This window comes from Chanodichthys erythropterus, chromosome 14 (genome assembly GCF_024489055.1).
Source record: "Chanodichthys erythropterus isolate Z2021 chromosome 14, ASM2448905v1, whole genome shotgun sequence".
In the NCBI taxonomy this organism is placed as follows: domain Eukaryota; kingdom Metazoa; phylum Chordata; class Actinopteri; order Cypriniformes; family Xenocyprididae; genus Chanodichthys; species Chanodichthys erythropterus.
In genome coordinates, this window is record NC_090234.1 from 17,399,605 (window position 1) to 17,421,088 (window position 21,484).

Here is a 21,484-nt window from a genome sequence, read left to right on the forward strand (position 1 = left end):
AATAATGTTGCGGCCTCTCCTTCTCCTCTTGGTGAGATTGAAGCCAGCTTCATCCAAGAAGATGCACTCATGAGGCCTCTCCATGGAATCCAGTTGAAACATTCTCTATAGAAATTAACGAAAATTAATTTTTGAAGTAACGTAAATGACATAGCATTCCAGGCTTCATGCCTCTGTATACATGTGCTACATTACATTCAACACAGTAAGGATGTACAGTAACTCAATAATGCTGTATAATCGCTGGACATGATTACTTACTTGTACATATTGATATCGTAGCTCTTTTACCCTTTCAGAATTTCTCTCAAATGGTACTCTGTAGGCTTGTTTGAGACTGATCAGGTTGCGTTTGAGACTGATCAGGTTGCGTTTCAGGACACGGTCAATTGTGGAGAGACTCACACTGTTGATTCCTTCAAAATTCACGTTGTCTTCCTCAACTCGCTGTTGTATTTCACGCAGACGAATGAGATTATTTTGAAGGACCATATTGACAATAATGGTCTCCTGCTGTTGTGAGAACATACCTCTCCTTCCACCGGCATGTGGCAGTCTTTCAGTTCTATCAAATAAAACCTCTTGTTAGAATTGTACAGACAGGCCTAATGCATTGAAATGTCACCAAATATGTACAATCTCCTCCTCCTCCTCCTCCATCTCTTCCTCCTCCTCCTCCTCCGTCTCTTCCTCCTCCTCCTCCTCTTCCTCTTCCTCTTCCTCCTCCTCCTCCTCGTCCTCTTCCTCCTCCTCCTCCTCCTTCTCCTCCTTCTCCTCCTCCTCCTCCTCCTCCTCCTCCTCCTCCTCCTCCTCCTCCTCCTCCTCCTCCTCCTCCTCCTCTTCCTCCTCCTCCTCCTCTTCCTCCTCCTCCTCCTCCTCCTCTTCCTCCTCCTCCTCCTCCTCCTCCTCCTCCTCCTCCTCTTCCTCCTCCTCCTCCTCCGTATCTTCCTCCTCCTCCTCCTCCTCCTCCATCTCTTCCTCCTCCTCCTCTTCCTCCTCCGTCTCCTCCTCCTCTGTCTCTTCCTCTTCCTCTTCCACTTCCACTTCCACTTCCACTTCCACTTCCACTTCCACTTGCTCCTTCTCTCCTGCCCTTCATTGTGAAAATCACACATGCCATTTGGATTTGACATGGCTTTATATCCTGATTACTGATTAGGTGCAACACATTACTGATTTGAAATAGGTGTGTTCAATTTTGAGTGCTTGTGTGTTACCGATGACAACAGTGTGTTGCTCGTGTTTCACTTTCGGGGGCTGTGTTGTGCCATTCTGAGTTAAGTGCACCACAATGCTACATGTGCTTTGTGAATGACAATGTGTTTACAGTTTTGCACAAAGAGTGATTCCGATTTGCTTGTTGTGTCTAACCACATGATAAGTGTTTAAAGTTCTGCAAACTGTGTGATTCAATCAATAAAGTGGTTTGTACACTTGCAACTTTGGTTTTGAAAATGGATTTTAGTGTTTTAGCAATTGTGAAATACTGTAAATGAACGACTACTGGTCGACTAGAAAAATCTTTAGTCGAGGGCAGCCCTACTCACTACGCTACCCTGCCAGTACATGCAAAGACAGGTCAAAGTGACATTACATTAACCAACCATTCAGAAACGTCCTATTCGAGCCTTACAGTTTTTTCCAATTGCTAACACACTAAAATGACATGCACAGCACAATTATTTAAACTGACACACAGAGAGCAAAACTTCTTCTCAAGTCTCCAAAAGTCTAAACACCTTTTCTGTTTTACACACATTTTGCATTTCAAAATAGCACTTTTTAAATTCACTAAATACAGTTCTCTGCATAAGACACAACAATCTGACATAAAGTCACATGTTTGCCATTTCAAAACACTGCCATTCAAAATGACACTACATGAGCTAATTGGCCAATTACATGTGCCACCTGGCCAAACACCTCAGTGGTTAATTGTTAACACTTCAATCAGGATGTAAGCACTATGAAAAGACCACAGGTGAGAACCTTTTTTTTTTTTTTACAACAACCATGGAAGACATTGCAGAGTGAGGAAGAGGAAGAGGGAGGTTGAGAATAAGAGGGGAGGAAGAGTGAGAGGTAGGGGTAGAGCAGGTAGAGGAGTTCATGGCCAAAGAAGACAAACACTTTCAAATGAAATCAGAGCAACCTTAGTAGATCATGTCATCAACCATGGGTTGACAATGCGTGAGGCTGGACAGAGAGTGCAGCCAAACTTGAGCCGTTTTACTGTCGCCTCTGTCATCCGGACCTTTAGACTGGAGAACAGGTATGTAACCAAAATTTCATGTAGTACACATGTAGTATACCCCATGTCATAGTGTATCAGTTGGGTGACACCTGTTTACTTAGTGTATGACATCAGCCATTCATGAACTGTACAAGTTTCCTGTACAATGTACTCTACTGTGGGGGAAAATATTTAGGCTGCATTGTCCAAGCCCTATATATATTTTTATTTTATTTTTTCTAAAGGACTGAGAGACGACACCATGGTGGAGGAAGGGGACAAATGTTCACTGGGGTACAGGAAGCTGCCATTGTAAACTTGGTTTTGGAAAATAATGAAATCAGATTACGAGAAATTCAAAGCCACATCATCCAAGACAACACCTTATTCAACAACATTCAACGAGTTAGTCTGTCCACATTGGCTCGCATTCTCAAGCGAAACCAAATCAGAATGAAACAACTTTATAAGGTGCCGTTTGAGAGAAACTCTCAAAGAAACAAAGAGTTCAGATGAGCATATGTGGATGTAAGTACTATATTGACTGCAGTACACTACACACAACATTGTTTCCCAGTGTACTGGATAACACCATATTGAGTGATTTTTGTTCTTCGTTTTCAGGGAGTACTGGAAATGGATGCTCATGCAATCCCACATGAGTTCATCTTTATAGATGAGGCTGGGTTCAACCTAGCAAAGACCAGAAGAAAGAGGGAGAAACCTCATTGGCCACAGAGCCATTATAGATGTTCCTGGCCAACGTGGTGGGAACATCACAATGTGCGTTGCCATCTCCAATATGCATGGTGTCCTCCACCGTCATGCCAAACTTGGACCATACAACACAGCCCATATTCTCACATTTCTGGACAGACTTCACAACATTCTCATACCACCAGAGCGTATGAATGATGCAGACCATCAAAGAAACCGGTACGTTGTAGTATGGGACAACGTGAGCTTTCATCGTGCAGCCCCAGTCCAAAACTGGTTTGCTAACCACCCAACATTTCTCGTGCAATACCTCCCACCATACTCACCATTTCTGAACCCCATAGAAGAATTCTTTTCGGCATGGCGGTGGAAGGTATACGACCGGCAGCCCTTTGTGCGCATGCCTCTTGTGCAGGCCATGGAAGAGGCATGTGATGAGATTGATGTGGGTGCAATTCAGGGATGGATAAGGCACTCAAGGCGCTTCTTCCCTCGATGTCTGGCAAGGGAAGATATTGCCTGTGATGTTGACGAGGCGTTGTGGCCAGACCCGGCTGTGCGGCAAGATGCTGCCTAATTATTTTTCTTGCCTTTTTTTTTGTTTTGTTTTTTTTTACTGTAATATTTTTTTTTCAGAAATTCTTTTTCAGTTTACTTTTTTTGTAAGAATATTTTTGTTCAGTCCCATGTAAATATATCTGCTGTGCTTATGTTGTACTGACTTGTTTACTGTAGTGAAGGAAAAAAAATAAAAATGTTGCAACAGCATGTGTGTGTATCTGCAAATATTTCTGTGCATGTGAACAATCTGATACATATTTTAGTATTATGGCAAAACATACTAAAGATGGGGGTGCTTTTCATTATGCCCAACAGTGTGTAGGTGGTTAGGCAAAAATCTGGTAATATGAATGAAGTGTGTGCCATTTCATGCAAAAGTTTGATTTTGATAATGCTCTGTGTAGTTTCGGTTGCAGTGCTTCATTTTGCAGGATATATGAGGTATTTTGCAGTTTGGGTGTGTGGTTTTGTGAATTGTGTTAAGTGTTTTGATAAAACCAGACTAGTTTGAAAAATTGTGTGTTAGCAATTGGAAAAAACTGTAATTATCGAACTTCGTTGGGGCCACCATCTTGTTCCAGGTCCGACTCCGACTCCGGTTCAAATTGATACGGTTGCACAGATGTGTCCTCAGAGACTCCCGCTGCCATTCTTTCTCCAAAATATACCCTCAGCTGTTGTGAAGGCAATACTCCTTAGGCGTCTCTCAAAACCAAGTTTGCAAAGTTCAGACTTGCGTCCTTGGTAGTTCGGACTTTCGGATATTTCAAAAATATTAAACATAATACTATTTGTGAAATCTCAGATTATCTTCACTGTAATGAAATTAAATAGGCTATAACATAAAACACAACCCTGTCTCTTTTTGTTAAATGTCAGTTTTAGTGATCAATAATTAGCCATTATAAAGGTATAAGAATATACAATAAGAAATAAAGCAAACAATTCAGTCAAGCGTATGAAATCAGCACTTTAGTATGATACAAAAGTTAAATAGCCATATATAAAGTTATGAAACGTCAAAATGGAGCCAGCGGCAAACGTCAGAAGGACTAGCCGAGTTAAGGCTGCTCTCGGCTGGGTACATGAGCGCTGAGCGTCCAGTGATTGCCTGGATCTCACAACTCTGACAACATCAGATTAAATTTTCAGAAAGGTGATATCTTTATCAATAAACCACAAATTTGAGCTTTAAACCACATTCTCACCTGAAAAACTCTTAAAACGACATATCATGTCATAATAACAGTAAAATGTTTAAATTATGCGGGTTTTCTCCTTTACTATTGATGCTTGCTGGTTAGTGTGAGATGCATTCTGGGATACCTGGCTGTCTCAAGTCTCCACAAGTCACCTCTCGATGCATCCTCGATAAAAGAGGCGGATCAAGAACACATCCAGGGATTTGAACTGTACTTGGCTAGATGCGAACTTTGAATTGGAACAGTACTTGGACAGCGACTGATGACGTTTCACAAGTCCACAAGAACACAAGTACAGACAAGAACGCATATTGAGAAACGGCTCATGTGTGTTGTGTCAAAATGCCACACAGGACAGAGGGGCGGGGTGAGCAAAGCCCATTATCATTTAAAGACACATGCATTGAAATGGCTTGCTGAAAACAGAGCTGGTTTTGACCAGGTAAAATGAGTGTTTTCTTACAATAATAATGAGAATTTTTAATTAAAGTTTATGACAAACTTTTCATTTTGACCCTAAAGAATCATATTAACTTGTACAAAAATGGCATTATATGACCCCTTTAAAGCTTGAATATTAGAACCACACAATGAGGTTCTAATATTTATTAAACTGATCCTGGTTAATCTCCACTCTCAGAATCACTGCATCAACATCTCTCATCATATGGGTGGGGGAACGGATTCTGACAGCTGGATTGTTTGCTGTCGGATTCAGTTTCCCCCATGTTTCTTACACAATGAGGTTCTAATACTTATCAAATTGGATTTGGTTATTTGGCACCGATAGCCTTGTGGGCAGCACGCTGACATATTGTGCCGTTGTTCTTCGGGCGACCCAAGTTCAAGTCCAAGCTTGTGGACTTTTCCTTATCCTGTCCCCCTTTCTCTTTCCCACTATACTTCCTGAAGTAAAAGCTTGTCTGTTACAGTGAGGACTGGTCAGTATTGTTTTTGATGTTTCATTGCCCCATCACAAATTTCTTAAAACAACCAAGCAATTTTCTGTCATAAACTCACAGATGTTGTCAGGTGTGGATACTGTCAGTGATGGCTGTGACACATTGTTCTTTCGTTGTTTTTTTCCCCCTTTGTTTTTTCTCCTTAATAGTGTATGGGTGTGTCATTTAGAGTTCGCAAATCATGTGTGTATTATCTCAGGCACATAGACACATATCTGTCCGACACTAGGTGGCGCTAAAAAAAGGTGATTTGCGTCTTGGACCACAAGAAGCACTTTTTTATGGCTGTCACTCAACTCACAGACAACATTCACTTATTCATTAATTCATTATTCATTATTCATTAATTCCTTTGAAGTGATGGTGCTTTATGTAACATTATGTAAGTTGACATTTGTGCTGGCTACTGTATACAGGCCACCAGGGCACCATACTGACTTTATCAAAGAATTTGCTGAGTTTCTATCAGAGTTAGTACTGGCTGCGGATAAAGTCCTTGTTGTTGGTGATTTTAATATCCATGTAGATAATAATAAAGACGCATTTGGATTGGCATTTGCAGATATTTTAAACTCTATTGGAGTTAAACAACACGTGTCAGGACCCACTCATTGTCGCAATCATACCCTAGATCTAATACTGTCGCATGGAATAGATATTGATGCTGTTGAAATTCTACAGCAGAGCGATGATATATCAGATCATTATTTAGTCTTGTGTATAATACAATTAGCCAAGGCTACAAAACCACCACCCAGCCATAAATATTGTAGAACAATCACGTCTGCCACTAAAGATTGCTTTATAAATAATCTCCCAGAGCAGTTTCATCGCCTTAGTATACCTGACAACTTAGAAGAACTCGATGCTGCAACAGAAACTATTGGCTCTCTCTTTTCCAGCACATTAGATGCGGTCGCTCCTTTACGTCTAAAGAAGATTAAGGAAACTAATCCAACGCCGTGGTATGATGAGCACACTCGGGCTCTAAAACGAGCTGTTAGAAAAGCTGAACGTAGTTGGAAGAAAACAAAACTAGAAGTTTTTCGCCTTTCGTGGAAAGAAAAAATGATTGAGTACAGAACAGCCATAAGAAATGCTAGATCTACTTATTTTTCAAATCTCTTAATAGAAAACAAACATAATCCTAGGTATTTATTTGACACAGTGGCTAAATTAACTAGAAACAGAGATTCAACTGCTGACGTTTCCATAGAGCACAGCAGTAATGACTTTATGAACTTCTTTACTTGCAAGATTGATAATATTAGAGAGAAAATTATAAACATGCAACCATCTACAGTTTCTCTTCAGACAGTGCACTGTAGTGTCCCTGAGGTAAAACTAGAATCATTCGCCGCTATAGGAGAGGAAGAATTATCTAAACTTATCAAATCATCAAAATCAACGACATGTATGTTAGACCCAATGCCGACTAAACTACTGAAAGAAATGCTTCCAGAGGTCGTAGGTCCACTTCTTGATATAATTAATTCATCTTTAACACTAGGACACGTGCCAAAAACCTTTAAGCAGGCTATTATCAAACCTCTTATTAAAAAACCTCAACTAGATCCGAGAGATTTAGTAAATTACAGGCCAATCTCGAATCTACCTTTTCTGTCAAAGATACTAGAAAAGGCAGTTTCAACACAACTGTGTTCCTTTTTAGAAAGAAATGGAATCTGTGAGGATTTCCAGTCAGGATTTAGACCATACCATAGTACTGAGACTGCTCTCGTTAGAGTTACAAACGATCTACTCCTATCATCCGATCGTGGCTGTATTTCTCTATTAGTGTTATTAGATCTCAGTGCTGCTTTTGACACTATCGATCATAACATTCTTTTAAAAAGACTTGAAAACTATATTGACATTAGTGGAATTGCTTTGGCATGGTTCAAATCATACTTATCTGACCGTTATCAGTCTGTGGTAGTTAATGAAGAGATGTCGTATCGATCACAGGTTAAATATGGGGTACCACAAGGCTCAGTATTAGGACCGTTGCTTTTCACTCTGTACATGCTGCCCTTAGGAGAGATAATTAGGAAGCATGGTGTTAGTTTTCACTGCTACGCTGACGATACTCAGCTCTATATTTCCTCGCGCCCTGACGAAACCTACAAATTCACAAAACTAACAGAATGCATAGCTGACATTAAAAACTGGATGACAAGAAATTTCTTATTATTAAATTCAGAAAAAACTGATTTCCTAATCTTTGGACCAAAAACTTCCTCACGAAAAAACCTTGAATACTCTCTAACACTTGACGGGTGCTCCATTAAACCTTCGTCCTCAGTTAGGAACCTGGGTGTGCTCTTTGATACCAATCTTTCATTTGAAAGTCATGTTTCTAGTATCTGTAAAACCGCCTTCTTCCATCTAAAAAATATATCTAAATTACGACATATGCTCTCAATGACAAATGCGGAACAGTTGGTTCATGCATTCATGACCTCAAGACTAGATTATTGTAACGCTCTACTGGGTGGTTGTTCTGCTCGGCTTTTAAACAAACTACAGTTGGTTCAAAATGCGGCAGCTAGAGTTCTTACTAGAACCAGAAAGTATGACCATATTAGCCCAGTTCTGTCAACATTACATTGGCTCCCTATTAAACATCGTATAGATTTTAAAATCTTGCTACTTACTTATAAAGCTCTAAATGGTTTAGCTCCCCAGTACCTAAGTGAGCTCTTAATGCATTATAGTCCTTCACGTTTATTGCGATCTCAGAATTTAGGCCAGTTGATAATACCCAGAATATCAAAATCAACTGAAGGCGGCAGATCATTTTCCTATTTAGCACCTAAACTCTGGAACAATCTTCCTAGCATTGTTCGGGAAGCAGACACACTCTGTCAGTTTAAATCTAGACTAAAAACACATCTCTTTGCTCTTGCATACACATAACACATTATCAATACATTAACATTTTTCAAATCCGTTAAAGGATTGTTACGCTGCAATAATTAGGTCGGCCGGAACCGAGAACATTTCCTATAACACTAGATATACCTGTACATCAGAACAAGAATGGCATCTACGCTAATATCTGTCTCTCTGCTTATCCTGAGGTTTGCCGGGTGCTGGATCCAGGCCGTATCCAGGTCAGATGGAGAACCTGCGTCTGGACCTGACTACAACGTAGCCCAGGATCCCTGTATCCGCTTACGTATATTTATATATAATAGATTTTTAATCTCTAAAATAAAAATGTACAATTCAGATTTTGATCTCCATATACATTTACATATAAATATCTTCCAAGGGGTTTTTTCCCTCCTAGGACTTTTTTCCCAGTGCTAGCACGCTGGGTTTTTCTCCTAGGGGGTTTTTTCCACCCCTGGAAGTCAGCCGACATTGGCTTAATGTAGCACCATCTTGTATATGTTACATATTACCACGCTTGTTTGTACAGTTTTAACCACTTCCCTTTTTTTCTGTGCTTCTAATATGTAAAGCTGCTTTGAAACAATTACCAATTGTAAAAGCGCTATATAAATAAAATAAATTTGAAATTTGACTTACTGTGACTAGTTAAAATATCATGATCTTGGTAGCAGTGCCAAGGTCATGGGTTTAATTTTAATGGGGAGCAAACTGTTAAAATAGAGACCCTAAATGCACAGTAAGCCAATGCATATGTCAAATCCATGCACATAAATAATTAATAACACACAATCACTGTACTTTTAACCTTTTTCCTAGTTTTATTTTTATTTTTTTTTCACAATAATACTGTTTTAGGCTCTATTTTTGACCTAGAAAAAAATCAACCCCAAACCAGATTGCTATTTTGCAATCAATTTAATTTTAATCATAAAGCTATAAGTCTGAACAAGAAACTAGCACAAAAGTTCATCAGGATACTCTTAATTATTATTATCATCTGCATGAGCCTCAGCAGGATGTTTTCTTGAACAGCTTGTTGGGTGTTCAGTTTTGCAGAAATTCACTGAGGTGACAATTAGTGATTCCCTAAAGAAAGAAAAAAGAAACCAATTTAGAAAGAGCACAACATTCATGGATCTTATGAATACGTGTTCATATCCAGTTTTATTAAAAAAAAACAACAAAAAAAAACTTAATACCGCGTCTCCAAACTGGCAGGGGCAGGGTCCTGCAGGGTTTTGTTTAAGATATTTAGATTGTTTAGTCTTTACCAGATCATGGAATGTTTCTGTTTCAAAGTCAGCCTGTGAATATAAAGACAAATACACACACTTGTCATGTTTACTTCGTGGCCTTACTGAGTTCAGAGTGTTAACCTATAAATGCCATAAGCAGTTTAAAGTTCGTTGACAGAAAACACATACCTTATCAAGGTAATTCAACCAAGTAGATGAGAATTTATCAGAGAGGAAGACGTCCCTGGTTTCATCGAAATTAGTGGGACAGATTTCGATATTTTCATCACATGAAGTCAACGCAAAGACTGTGTGACAGATTCAGAACAGATCAGAACCTTTTTTGGAAAAGGGACTTTGGACATGCAACTTTCAAATAAATCCAGTGTGACTCTGGTTACAAATAAGGCAGGACCATTAGTTGTGGTTTTCATATAGCATCTTACCATTTACATTCTTGGGAAGGTCTTTGAACATTGTTCCAGAATAACTGCTGTCCATGTATATCACCATCTGCAGCACATGTACATGATGAGGAAATAATAAGATATTTAAATATACTGCAATTTATACAGCAATTCATTCCCTTTACTTAAACTGTTTTATATCACTATGGGTTGTTTTTGCTCCTTTCAAAAGCATTGCGGTAACTGTTGGGAAAGCATCAGGCCTACTGATGTGACTGTTGGGTAAGATAGACCTGCTAGAAATAGAAGAGTAGCAAAAAGAGTCACAAGGTCTGAATTTAAGATTTTGATTTGTAAGTATGTAAGGTGGAAGAGGGAAAGATTTGTCAGAAATGTCACATTTGGACATTTAGCAGCAAATGATTTTTTATTATTAAACAGACCCCCCCAATCTCTCTCTCTCTCATGTATATATATATATATATATATATATATATATATATATATATATATATATATATATATATAGGGATGTGCGGTATACCGGTACTGGAAAAATACCGGTATTTATTACATTTCAAACGGTACAATATCATAATTTTGCACATTTCGGTATTTTATGCGCTGCTGTTCCGAAGTTCACCGCTAGGTGGCAGTGTGCTGCTCAAACAGACACAAACCCGGCAAATGCGACAACAGAGCAACACACGATGGATCAGATATTAGTTCTACACACCCGAAACTAATCGACAAAGACAGCTGTATGAGTGAAATATGACTTTACTTTGCCTTCAGAAGTGATAATAAAGGTGAAACAAAAGACCTCCATGCACAAATCTGCAAATGCTGCTTTAAATCATGTGTTGCCACGGGAAGCAACACATCAAGTCTAGCAAAGCACTTGTCACTTGCTCATCCCGAAAGAGTTCGGAGATCGATAGGTGAGTCAACTGATTTAATTTAGACTTTTATTCACAACACTGATCAGCACACGCACATAGCTATCAAACATTAAACACGAAAGCTCAAACGTGCGTGCGTGACACTAGAATCAATGAAGTTTAGTTGTTATATGTGCACTTGTGGCAAAAATCATATTTTAATTGAATTTGAATGAAAAAAGAGATTAGTAATATTAATTTTAGTATGAATGGCATATTACTGTCGCTGCGACGACACCTAGAGGAAGCAGCCGAGAAAGAACGAGAGAAATAGTAATAGACTATGAATATTACTAATATGAACACTTTACAATAAATCTACATTTGCAAAGTTCATGAGGTAACCTGACCTAACAGTATTATAGCATTTAATCTATCAGTAATTATTTATAAATAGACTAATACATGTTTAGCATGTTAACATTACTTTGTGCATTAAACTAATATGAACCCAAACACAAACCTTACAATAACCAATATTAATAAATATTATAAATGTCAGGAGCTGAAAATTTTAATTTAATTGGGTTATTTTGTTTGCACTATGTGATAAAAGAAAGAGATAATATATATATATATATATATATATATATATATATATATATTTTTATTTTTTTTTATTTTTTTTTTTTATTTTTTATTTTTTTTTCAAAAATCTAAATTTAAGCCATATTCCCTGAATGTAGGTTTTGTTACATTATATTTGCACATTTGTTACTGCAGAGTTTTAAGCATTTCATTAATAAAATTATTTCAACTCACTTATCTTTTGAGGCTGGTTATTTTTCACCTATGGTATCGATTTGGTATCGATACCGAGGTATTAGATTCTGGTATCGTACCGAAGCCAAAATTGTGGTATCGGAACATCCAAAAAAAAAAAAAAAATATATATATATATATATATATATATATGTACTATAATGTGTAAAAAATTATGTAAACATTACTGAATACACACCTTTGCAAATTTTTCCCCATCATGCATGCTCTTGAGCGCTCCAATGAGATCCGCAGGATAAAGCTGTCAAAAACATACTGAATTAATGGTCTAGAAGTCAGCAGGTTGTCAGATGAAACACAACAGTTCCAATGTCCTTATCCGTATCTTGAATTTATTGTTTTTATCGAAATTATACAGAGTAAATTCTAAAATCCATACCTACAGGGTAAATAGAGTCATTTTTAAGATTATCACTTATAAACAACCATTAAAAGCAAATAATTAAATAATACAAAATAAATAAGATAAAATTGTATGTTTAGTTATCAATTGTGTATCTATAGCTACTCTTATAAATGATTTTTTTTCTTTATATATATATATATATATATATATATATATAGATGCGCATATTCATGTTGGTAGACAGAAAGCTGCTCGGTTTAAAAGTGAATTGTGTGAGCTTCATACGTTGCTACACTACTGAGAGTAGAGAACTAGCATTTTTATATCATAACATTTTGGCTCATCCATATACTGTTTATCATGTCCTTTCTGATAATCTCTTGAATCTCTTTATACTTACTGACTTCTCAGGAAACTCAAACGTGCCTTGGTTTCCTAGACCACTCATGTAGATGTAGATGTTGTCATCTCTTCCACTGCATTAATAAAAATAAAAATGTTTCTTTATTTTAGCTGCAAATTCATATTAGGCTCAAGCAGCAATTACAGGGCCAAGCACTGAAGCGGCAGATCCATTACAATTATTTCATTGTACATCGCATCCCTGGTGATAATTTTAGGCAAAGCAGTTTCCAAAATCCACATTTAGAATTATTTTTTTATTAATTAATTATTTACTGTTGCTTTTTGACCAGTAGGTGGTGCGGTCACCTAAAAATATTTTGACAAACACATTGGCTGCGTCCGAAAAGTACGTTCTATATTGTAAGAATATATGTGTAGTATGAATGTACTGCCATGTTGTCCTTATCACATGACCTACAATGTCAGTTGTGTCTCTTCATTGCTATTCATAGATCCTCTCCTGTGGCCTCATGGGATAGTAAAGTGTCTATCATATGCACACATTGGCTGCATCTGAAATCGCATACTTCCCTACTATAAACAGTACATGACAAAAGAAGTGTGTCTGAAAGAATAGGCAAAAAGTGAAGTCATTGTTCAAAATAAGTACTTAATCAAGAGAGTATGGGATTTCGGACATAGCCAGTATTTTGCCTTAAGAAGTAGGTTTCTACTTTTTCATGAGTACTGTGAGTTCAGACATACTACTTTTGTCACATATTGTTTTTTGCCTATAGTACTGGCCATCTTTTCAGGGTGCTTTCCCCTGATTTTGGCCTGGAAAGTGGAATAGGCTCCAGCTCTATGACTTAGAAGTTGTATAAGGAATAAAGAGAGATATAGGGAAGTATGTGATTTCAGATTCAGCCATTGACAAATTTTACAAAAAAAGTTACAATTCTAAGCACATGTGCTGCTTCCACACATTCAGTGGTTGGCTCTTTGTTAACTCAACAAAAGTTAAGGTATTAATAATAATAATAATAATAATAATAGCCTAATAATATTAAAACATGATATATTGATATCATTGAAAGATTTCTTCGTAACAGATAAACAAACCTTCTTATGACTTTTTTGTTTATATTGTTTTGCCCTTGAAGAGCAGTCAGGAAGTTCTCTGGGGTCAGATCCTATAAGATAATATTTGTTATAATTGATCATTATTGTTCTAAGTTATAATTGTGCTCAAACTTAGAATAAAAACAAAATTAAAAGTTACTATGTCAAAACAGAACAAATGTTACCTTTCCAGTGTAGTCCTTTGGAACTCCGAGGTACACGTTTGAATCATCAACTACACTGACAATGTCTCCATTAGCTGGGTTTCTGCAGGCAGAGAAGAAAAGGAAAGTGTTAAATGCAGTCAGCTCCAACAGTCTTTTCTGTGATGAAGTGTTTCTAGAATTATTCAAGCAAAGTTTGCTAGCAAATGCTGTTATGAGGGTGTTTGTAATGCATGTCTGAGGAAATGACAGTCGATTTGGAATTTTCTCCCTTATTTTTTATTGTGGCGAATGCAAAAAATCATTTACTGTATTCCAGTCGTCCCTCTATAACAAACTCTATTTTGCTTTTGAAAAGCCCAGAAATGCAGCTCCACTACACCGTTGTGCACCGTTGTCCATCCTGCACTACTAATTAGCGGTATGTTTAGCAGAGAAGATTGAGATCCACCATGAAACACATGATACTCAAAGCATCAGGAAATTACTCACTTTTGATTGTAAGCGATGTCATCATACATCATCACCACGATCTGCTCATCAGGAATTCTATGTTTCTTAATTATCTGATATAAACCACAGACACTGGCCTGAAACACAAATGAAAAAGATGATATCAATCACTGTCATCATTTATAAACTGAGGCACAGCACAACTTATTAGCAATATGTCTTGAAAATAATGTAAAAACAAACACAAACCTGGTGTTTATAATTTTCCCAGCCCTTTGAGCCAGCGACAAGGAGAATCCATTTTTTTCCAGACATTTCTTGAGCTTTTTCAAAGTATATTGGAATCTAAAATAATAATAAATTAACATTATTGTAATGCTTTTAATTGGCTAACATGCACTTTGTGATGCTCATACATTTATAATGTGCTTTAAAACAGAAAAGAACACAAATATGTTATAAAGTTTAGGATAAAATAACAAGAGCTCAAGTTTTAAACTTAAGTGTTACTTTCTATTCATAAAGTGCTGAAATGTCAATCACTCATCATGATGTTAAAAATACTGGTCAAAAATGTTTGTTTCTATTTTACACCACTATCCACATAATTAAACAATTGCTAAAAGTGTTTAGTGATTTAGATTATTTATGTAGATGGTTGGATCATAGTCCGTCATACCTGTGTTGAGTATCAGGAGTTCCTGTGTGCCGGTGCTGCCAACTTCTGGTGGTTTTAGTCAGAAAGTCTCTGTCTTTATATAGGCAGTTATTCCTTTCATTTTATGCTGCTGGTGGGCGTGTGTATTTCATATTATGCAATATTTTCACATTTACTTAATTGATGGCAGTTGAAGGGGAAAAGTAGCTACTCCCCCTTTTTTTGCACGTGTCATCTATTTTCAGCAAAAAAAAAAAAAAATTAATTCATTTTTGAATTTTCTGTTAATGTATACAAAATATACTTATGAATTTGTTAAAAAAATGAGTCATGTTATTTTTATTTCATTTATTGTCTAATGAGTTTACAGCGTGCTGTCAGATTTTTTCTCTACATAAGACTCGTCATTCAAAACTTGTACAAAAAAAAATGCAAAACTTGTTTGTTGACTTAGAAATCAAAAGAAGTTAGGGCTATTTTCCTTCAGATTTTCTATTTGTAGTGTAAATATACAGTAATAGGCATACAGTATTTGTGCACATTTATGTGTAAAAGCTATGACAAACGGCTATGCATTCCACTGCATACTGAAAACAAGATAGTGGTGTTTTACATTCGTCACATCTGTGTGTAGTTAAGAGCGAATCGTTTGATGGATTGTGTGTAGATATATGATGCAAATACACCATTTTGAGAAAAGTTCAAATAGTAGGGTAAAGATTTTTTTTATTATTTCTTGTTTGTTTTTTAATGAGAGGCTTATTAACAGCTAGCTTGAACGATTTGGGGACATATCCTAATGATAATGATGAATTAATAATATTAAGGATTGAATTTATGACTTCCGGAAGCATCTATATTGCATCTATTGTCCTATAGAACAGAACAAAACGAATGAAGAATGAAATGTTCCTATAGAGCGATGTCTGATGCAATACTGTAGTAGGCGGTTACACAGTCTCTCTCTCTGATATTATCAATCATGTAAAGTGAAGACATTCATATGGCATTACTCACCCCACCAAAAAAAAAAAAAAAAAAAAAAAAAAAACTGTAATTCTGTGGAATCAAATTGTGGCTTGTATTTGCCCTTTCAAAAAAGGGTGCAAATGACATTCAATAGATAATAATAATAATAATAATAATAAGAGAGAAAACCTGTGGATAAACTTCATGACTTAAGACTCATATTTCTAATTTGATTACTTGTATGTTGTAAATGTAACACAATGTACCCACCTCAAAATTTGTACATTGTTCAGAACCCAAATCAACGCAATTCTAATTCAAAACTCTGTTTCCTTTGGTTCACAAAGTCACCAAAACCTTAAAAACACTGAACACTCACCCTGCATGATTAATTAAAACTAGTACGTCACAGGCCTCCTTTAATGAGTGAGGTTTTTCTGAGCAGCCTATTTTGAAATGTGCAACATACTGTAATGATACGGTAATCTAAATAATTTGAAGTCCTGTAAAATTTACACATGATTCCAACAGTATTGCTTTGGGAAGTCTTTTTTTGGGGGAGTCTTTTTAAACCTGTACAGTACAATCAGTCATGTTAAAGTACATGAAAACTGTATATAAAAGATAGATCAATTATACTTTGATGTTATCGTAAAATGTAGGTTTTTCCAAAATAAAAATTTAAGTTATACCAAAGTAAAAATATTTGGTCTCTACAAAAAGCAATATTTTTACTTTGCATATATATTTTTTTTTAATCTTGGGCAGAACTATTTTGATTTTTATTAAATTAAATTTTAAAGTTTCAACCAAATCAAGAATATAGTTAAAAACTAATAAATTTAGCTGTAACAAATTACAGTAATTTATTTTAGGTTGGTCCAAAGTAGAAACCTGCAGGTATTTTTATTCATAACTACAGCATAATCTTTAGGAGTGACTGGAATATTATATTATATCTGTGGAAATGTGTAGAATGTTCCAAATTATTCATTGATTAACAATTAAGATCAGATGAATTAAAAAAAACTGACAAATGTATTAAACTGAACCAGATGCAAATGAAGTTTGATAGTAATAAGCATTATGAAAGGCAGCTAAATTAATAATTTATATAGATGAAATATATGTTTTAGGTATTGTTCAAAATAAATTATTTGAAGAAAAAGATTACAGCATTTTTTGATTATTTTTTTTGAGGTTAGCTTTTTGAGTTTACTATTTAGTAATATCAAAGTAAATAAATCTTTAAAAAAAAAAAAAGATAGATAGATCATATAAATGGTAAATATGGTTGATGAAGTTCACAGTTCACAAATTCACATTCACATATTTTCTTGTTTTTCCAGAAAAAAAAAAAAAGGTTTGACATGTTAGTGTTCTCATTTCACAAGGAATGCTTTTACAGTTTGCGGGCTGCTTCAGTTTAGTTTCACTGGAAATAATTAGAAATCCAACTGATTTGCAGTGTGTCAATCAACAAATGCAATTCCTAAGAAGAATATGCTGTATATACTGAGATAATAAAAACAGCCGTTTTGATTCCACAAAATCACAGGGTTTACAAGTTTTACAAGTTTGAGACTTTTTGTTTTGGGAACATTTTGTTCCCAGAATATAGATATATATACATTTTGTTCCCGAGCCTATACGTGAATAAAAAAAAAGGGAGTGTTTGCTGAAATGCCTTATTGTGTATCTTGGGGAAGATGTGGACAAACTTATCAAGGAGTATCTGATAAGTAGTTTTGCATTAATCATTTTGCATTAATAAGTAGACTACATTTGTTTAAATGTCATACATCTGTCCAGGCATCATTGTACCCACATTATGCTGGTGCTCCTTAATGCTTCCATTGTCCCCTCAAGTAGCACACACATGCCTGGCTTGGGCTAGCTGGGACCATCCAGGGTTAATCATGATTAATCGTGTCCGAAATAAAAGTCTGTGTTTACGTAATATATTTGTGTGTTCTGTGTATAATTATGTGTATATAAATACACACACGGGTCATAATATGGATATTGTATCCAAACATTGCATTTTGAAAAATGTGGCCAGATTCTGAAATTAATGAAAATATGAGCACACAATGCAGTTGTATCATTTAACATTATAATCTTGGTTGAAGATTGTATACTACTGTATTAAACTATTTAATTTTTCTGGTCACAGCATGTTATAACTTTTTGAATATAGATATTATATAATTGTACCAATGCTTTACTTGTGATAAAGTCAAGTCAGGTTGCTATGGGAAAAATATTTGGAAGAGCTGACATTAAGTATCTGCTGGACTTCGCAAGTCATTACATTTTTTTTAAAATTATAAGTAGACCAAATTTGATATTTGATTGGGAGAATTTTTTGTGTACATGTTTTCTATATAGACACTGATTTTATCAAAATAACTTAAGTAATAAAAATCTCATGTTAAAAGCTGCAGAAAAGCAGAGCAAATAAATTGTATTATATTGACCTGCATTAAGAAAAGTTTTGTCTTGACAAAAGAAAATAAATTGATTAAAGTATTATTAAAAATATACCTTGTACTGAATCAGAAATTCAACTTGAGTAAATTTAATAAAATTGCTTGAAACAAAATGACAGCAGTAAAAATTATACTTTGATGTTATCGTAAAAAGTAGGTTTTTCCAAAATAAAAATTTAAGTTATTTGCGTATTTTTTTTAAAATCTTGAGCAGAAGAACTATTTTGATTTATATTAAATTAAATTTTAAAGTTTCAACCAAGAATATAGTTAAAAACTAAGAAATTTAGCTGTAACAAATTACATTAATTTATTTTAGGTTGGTCCAAAGTAGAAACCTGCAGGTATTTTTATTCATAACTACAGCATAATCTTTAGGAGTGACTGGAATATTATATTATATGAGAGAAATACAGAGCAGATTAACATAAGTCCATCATGATTAAAACACTGGATTAAAAACAGTTCTCAAGAAATAAAGATTTACACAAAATGTGCTTATTATTCCAGATAAAACACTTTTTTGCTGAAGTTTGTGTTAAAAGATTCAGTTCCAACAAAGAAGCGTCTGTTTGTCAGGATCTGAGAGGAATTTTTTTTTAACACTTTATGGGGTACACGTGCAATTTTAAGTATGACTTTTCCCTCAATAAACTCATAATTTCTGCTTATTAATAGTTAGTAAGGTAGTTGTTAAGTTTAGGTATTGGTAGGATTAAGAACACTGTAAAAAATTAAAAGTTGAGAAAACATAAGTTTAAGGCAACAAACTTTAGAGTTCTCTCAACTTTTTGTTGTATAAACTGAATACAAGATGAGAACTCAAAAATCTGCTGAAGTTTGTTGCCTTAAACTTTTAAGTTTTCTCAACTTTTCATTTTTTACAGTGAATGTAGAATAAGATCATGTAGAAAAAGGCATTAATATGTGCTTAATAAACAACCAATATTCTAGTAATATGCAATCTAATAAGCAACTAGTTAAAAGACCCTAAAGCGTTACCAAAAATTTATTTTGCTTCTCCTTCATTTTAATACATTTGTCCTTCATTCAGCTTCTCTTTATTTGGAAATGAAACAATTCATTTAAATAGATAAAAAGATAATGTCTGAAAAAATACATTCAACTAAATTAACAACTGATAGTTTAGTACGTTTTTTTGTTTGTTTTTGAATGTAACCAAAAATAATGCTAAAGTGGGGGAAAAATGCATTGACATAAATAAGGAGAACTAAATTATTAGTGACATTAAATGTATGTTTTTTTTTCTGTGCCCCAGTATTTTCTTTTGAAACATGTGTTTCAAATGCAGAAATTGACAAATTAATTCACTGTTTTAAACTCCTCTAAATTATCTTCAGAAACATTCCGTGTTAGTGTTTTGTGTGTGTGTGTGTGTGTGTCTTTTTCCTCAGAATCTTATCTTCCTTTGGTGATTTCTTAATACTCAATAATGTAAATGGAATGCACTCAACGATTGCTAAATCTATAGGTATCAGAGGTGTGAACAAATGCAGTCAAGACAAAGATCACTTGTGCAACATCCCACAGGGTTTCCATCCAAACGTTAAGCGAATCTGAAACTGCTGATCATTTCTTTTTTCCATTGTATGTATAGTATGTAGATGCTTTATGGCTTGGTATTCATGAGTGGCTTTACCCAAAGGTTCCTCTTCTTGGAGTCTTCTCTCACAAGGACATTATTTATGGACTCAATATGATCAGCAACAAAGATGATAATGAGATCCCTATTCTAGGGAAGTTTTATGCACACAAATCTAAATATCTCAAAGCGAAGTCTAAGTTTTGTGTATTACAATGATGCCGTAAAAATGATGAAAATAAAAACGCCAAAAAAAAAAAAAACGCAAAAAAAAAAAAAAAAAAACTGCAGCAGAAGAGTATGACTTGAAAATTAAACCCTTGCTCCTTTTTTTTCTTTTGACATTGTTCAATAATAATAATAATAATAATAATAATAATAATAATAAAACAATACCCACAACACTCCAGTACAAAAGTGTGCCTTGCCTAATCACGGAAAGCTCCGAGGGGAAAATGCATTACACATACACATATACAACGAGTTCCTGTTCATCCAGAATTAATGCATCATAACAGAATCAATCATAAACATGTCTGTTACAACATTTTTTAAAATGTTTTATTTAGTAACAAAACACACAATAATTAAATACAAAATGACAATAATAACAGCAAGAAAATCAGTAAAAAATAAAAAATACAAGTAATAATAATGCAAAATAAATAAATAAATGACGAAATAACACAAAGCTGTATTACATGGGCTTTGAAATCAAATCCGTATCTCTAATTCAAAAATAAAAACAAAGATTCTTAAAAAGAATGAAATTTCAAGGCTTTAAAACAGTCTTTTTTGCCTTGGTGTTCCTCACGCCCTCCAATGATTTAAGATAAGCATTCGCTCAAACTTAAATTGTGTAATAGGTGATTGTTGCCCATCGACACACTGTAAAAAAAAATGTTGTTTTAACTTAAAGTAGGTTATGGTTACCTTAAAATTTTTAATTCATTGAAATAAAAAAAAAAAAAGTGAGTTAATACAATGAATGCAATTGTTTTAATCAACAGAAACTCAATATATTATGTTATTTGAACCACATTACTTATCTTAAGTTGATTTGACAAAAGACAAAATGTTGTGATAACAAATCATGAAAATATTTACAATATTAGTGCATTTATGAATGTGATATTCCTTAAATTAAGAACAAAACAAATTTTCTTTTCAAAAGGCATATCGTAAAAAAATATAATATTTTTGTCCTCCAGAGTAATGTCAGTTCCAGAGATCACACCAGAACAATTTAGTTCAAATACAATAGAAAAAGATGACAAATAGTCTCGTCACTCAAATTACAAACAATATCTTTCTTAAATCATTTTATGACCTGATTTACTGGACAAATACAACTAATTTACCTCATGAATCTTAGAAACATTTTGCTGGG

At 34.9% G+C, this 21,484-nt stretch overlaps 1 protein-coding gene across 1 annotated transcript; it reads right to left on the minus strand.

The window, feature by feature from the left end:
- Positions 1-9,456: 9,456 nt before the first annotated feature.
- Positions 9,457-10,323, minus strand: LOC137035429 (legumain-like). Its single transcript, XM_067408684.1, has 4 exons — positions 10,258-10,323; positions 10,001-10,119; positions 9,776-9,880; positions 9,457-9,662 (listed from the first exon to the last, which is right to left on the minus strand). The coding sequence occupies exons 1-4, from the start codon at positions 10,310-10,312 to the stop codon at positions 9,621-9,623; spliced, it is 321 nt and encodes a 106-aa protein (XP_067264785.1). The 5' UTR covers positions 10,313-10,323; the 3' UTR covers positions 9,457-9,620.
- Positions 10,324-21,484: the final 11,161 nt, after the last annotated feature.

What these genes read in the sequence shown, in the direction of transcription:
- LOC137035429 (XM_067408684.1), bottom strand. Translation starts at nt 10,312, where the DNA reads ATGGACAGCAGTTATTCTGGAACAATGTTCAAAGACCTTCCCAAGAAT. An exon ending in CCTTCCCAAGAATGTAAATG is followed by an intron (nt 10,120 to 10,257) that starts GTAAGATGCTAT and finishes TCTGTCACACAG; the next exon opens with TCTTTGCGTTGACTTCATGT. An exon ending in GGTTGAATTACCTTGATAAG is followed by an intron (nt 9,881 to 10,000) that starts GTATGTGTTTTC and finishes TTATATTCACAG; the next exon opens with GCTGACTTTGAAACAGAAAC.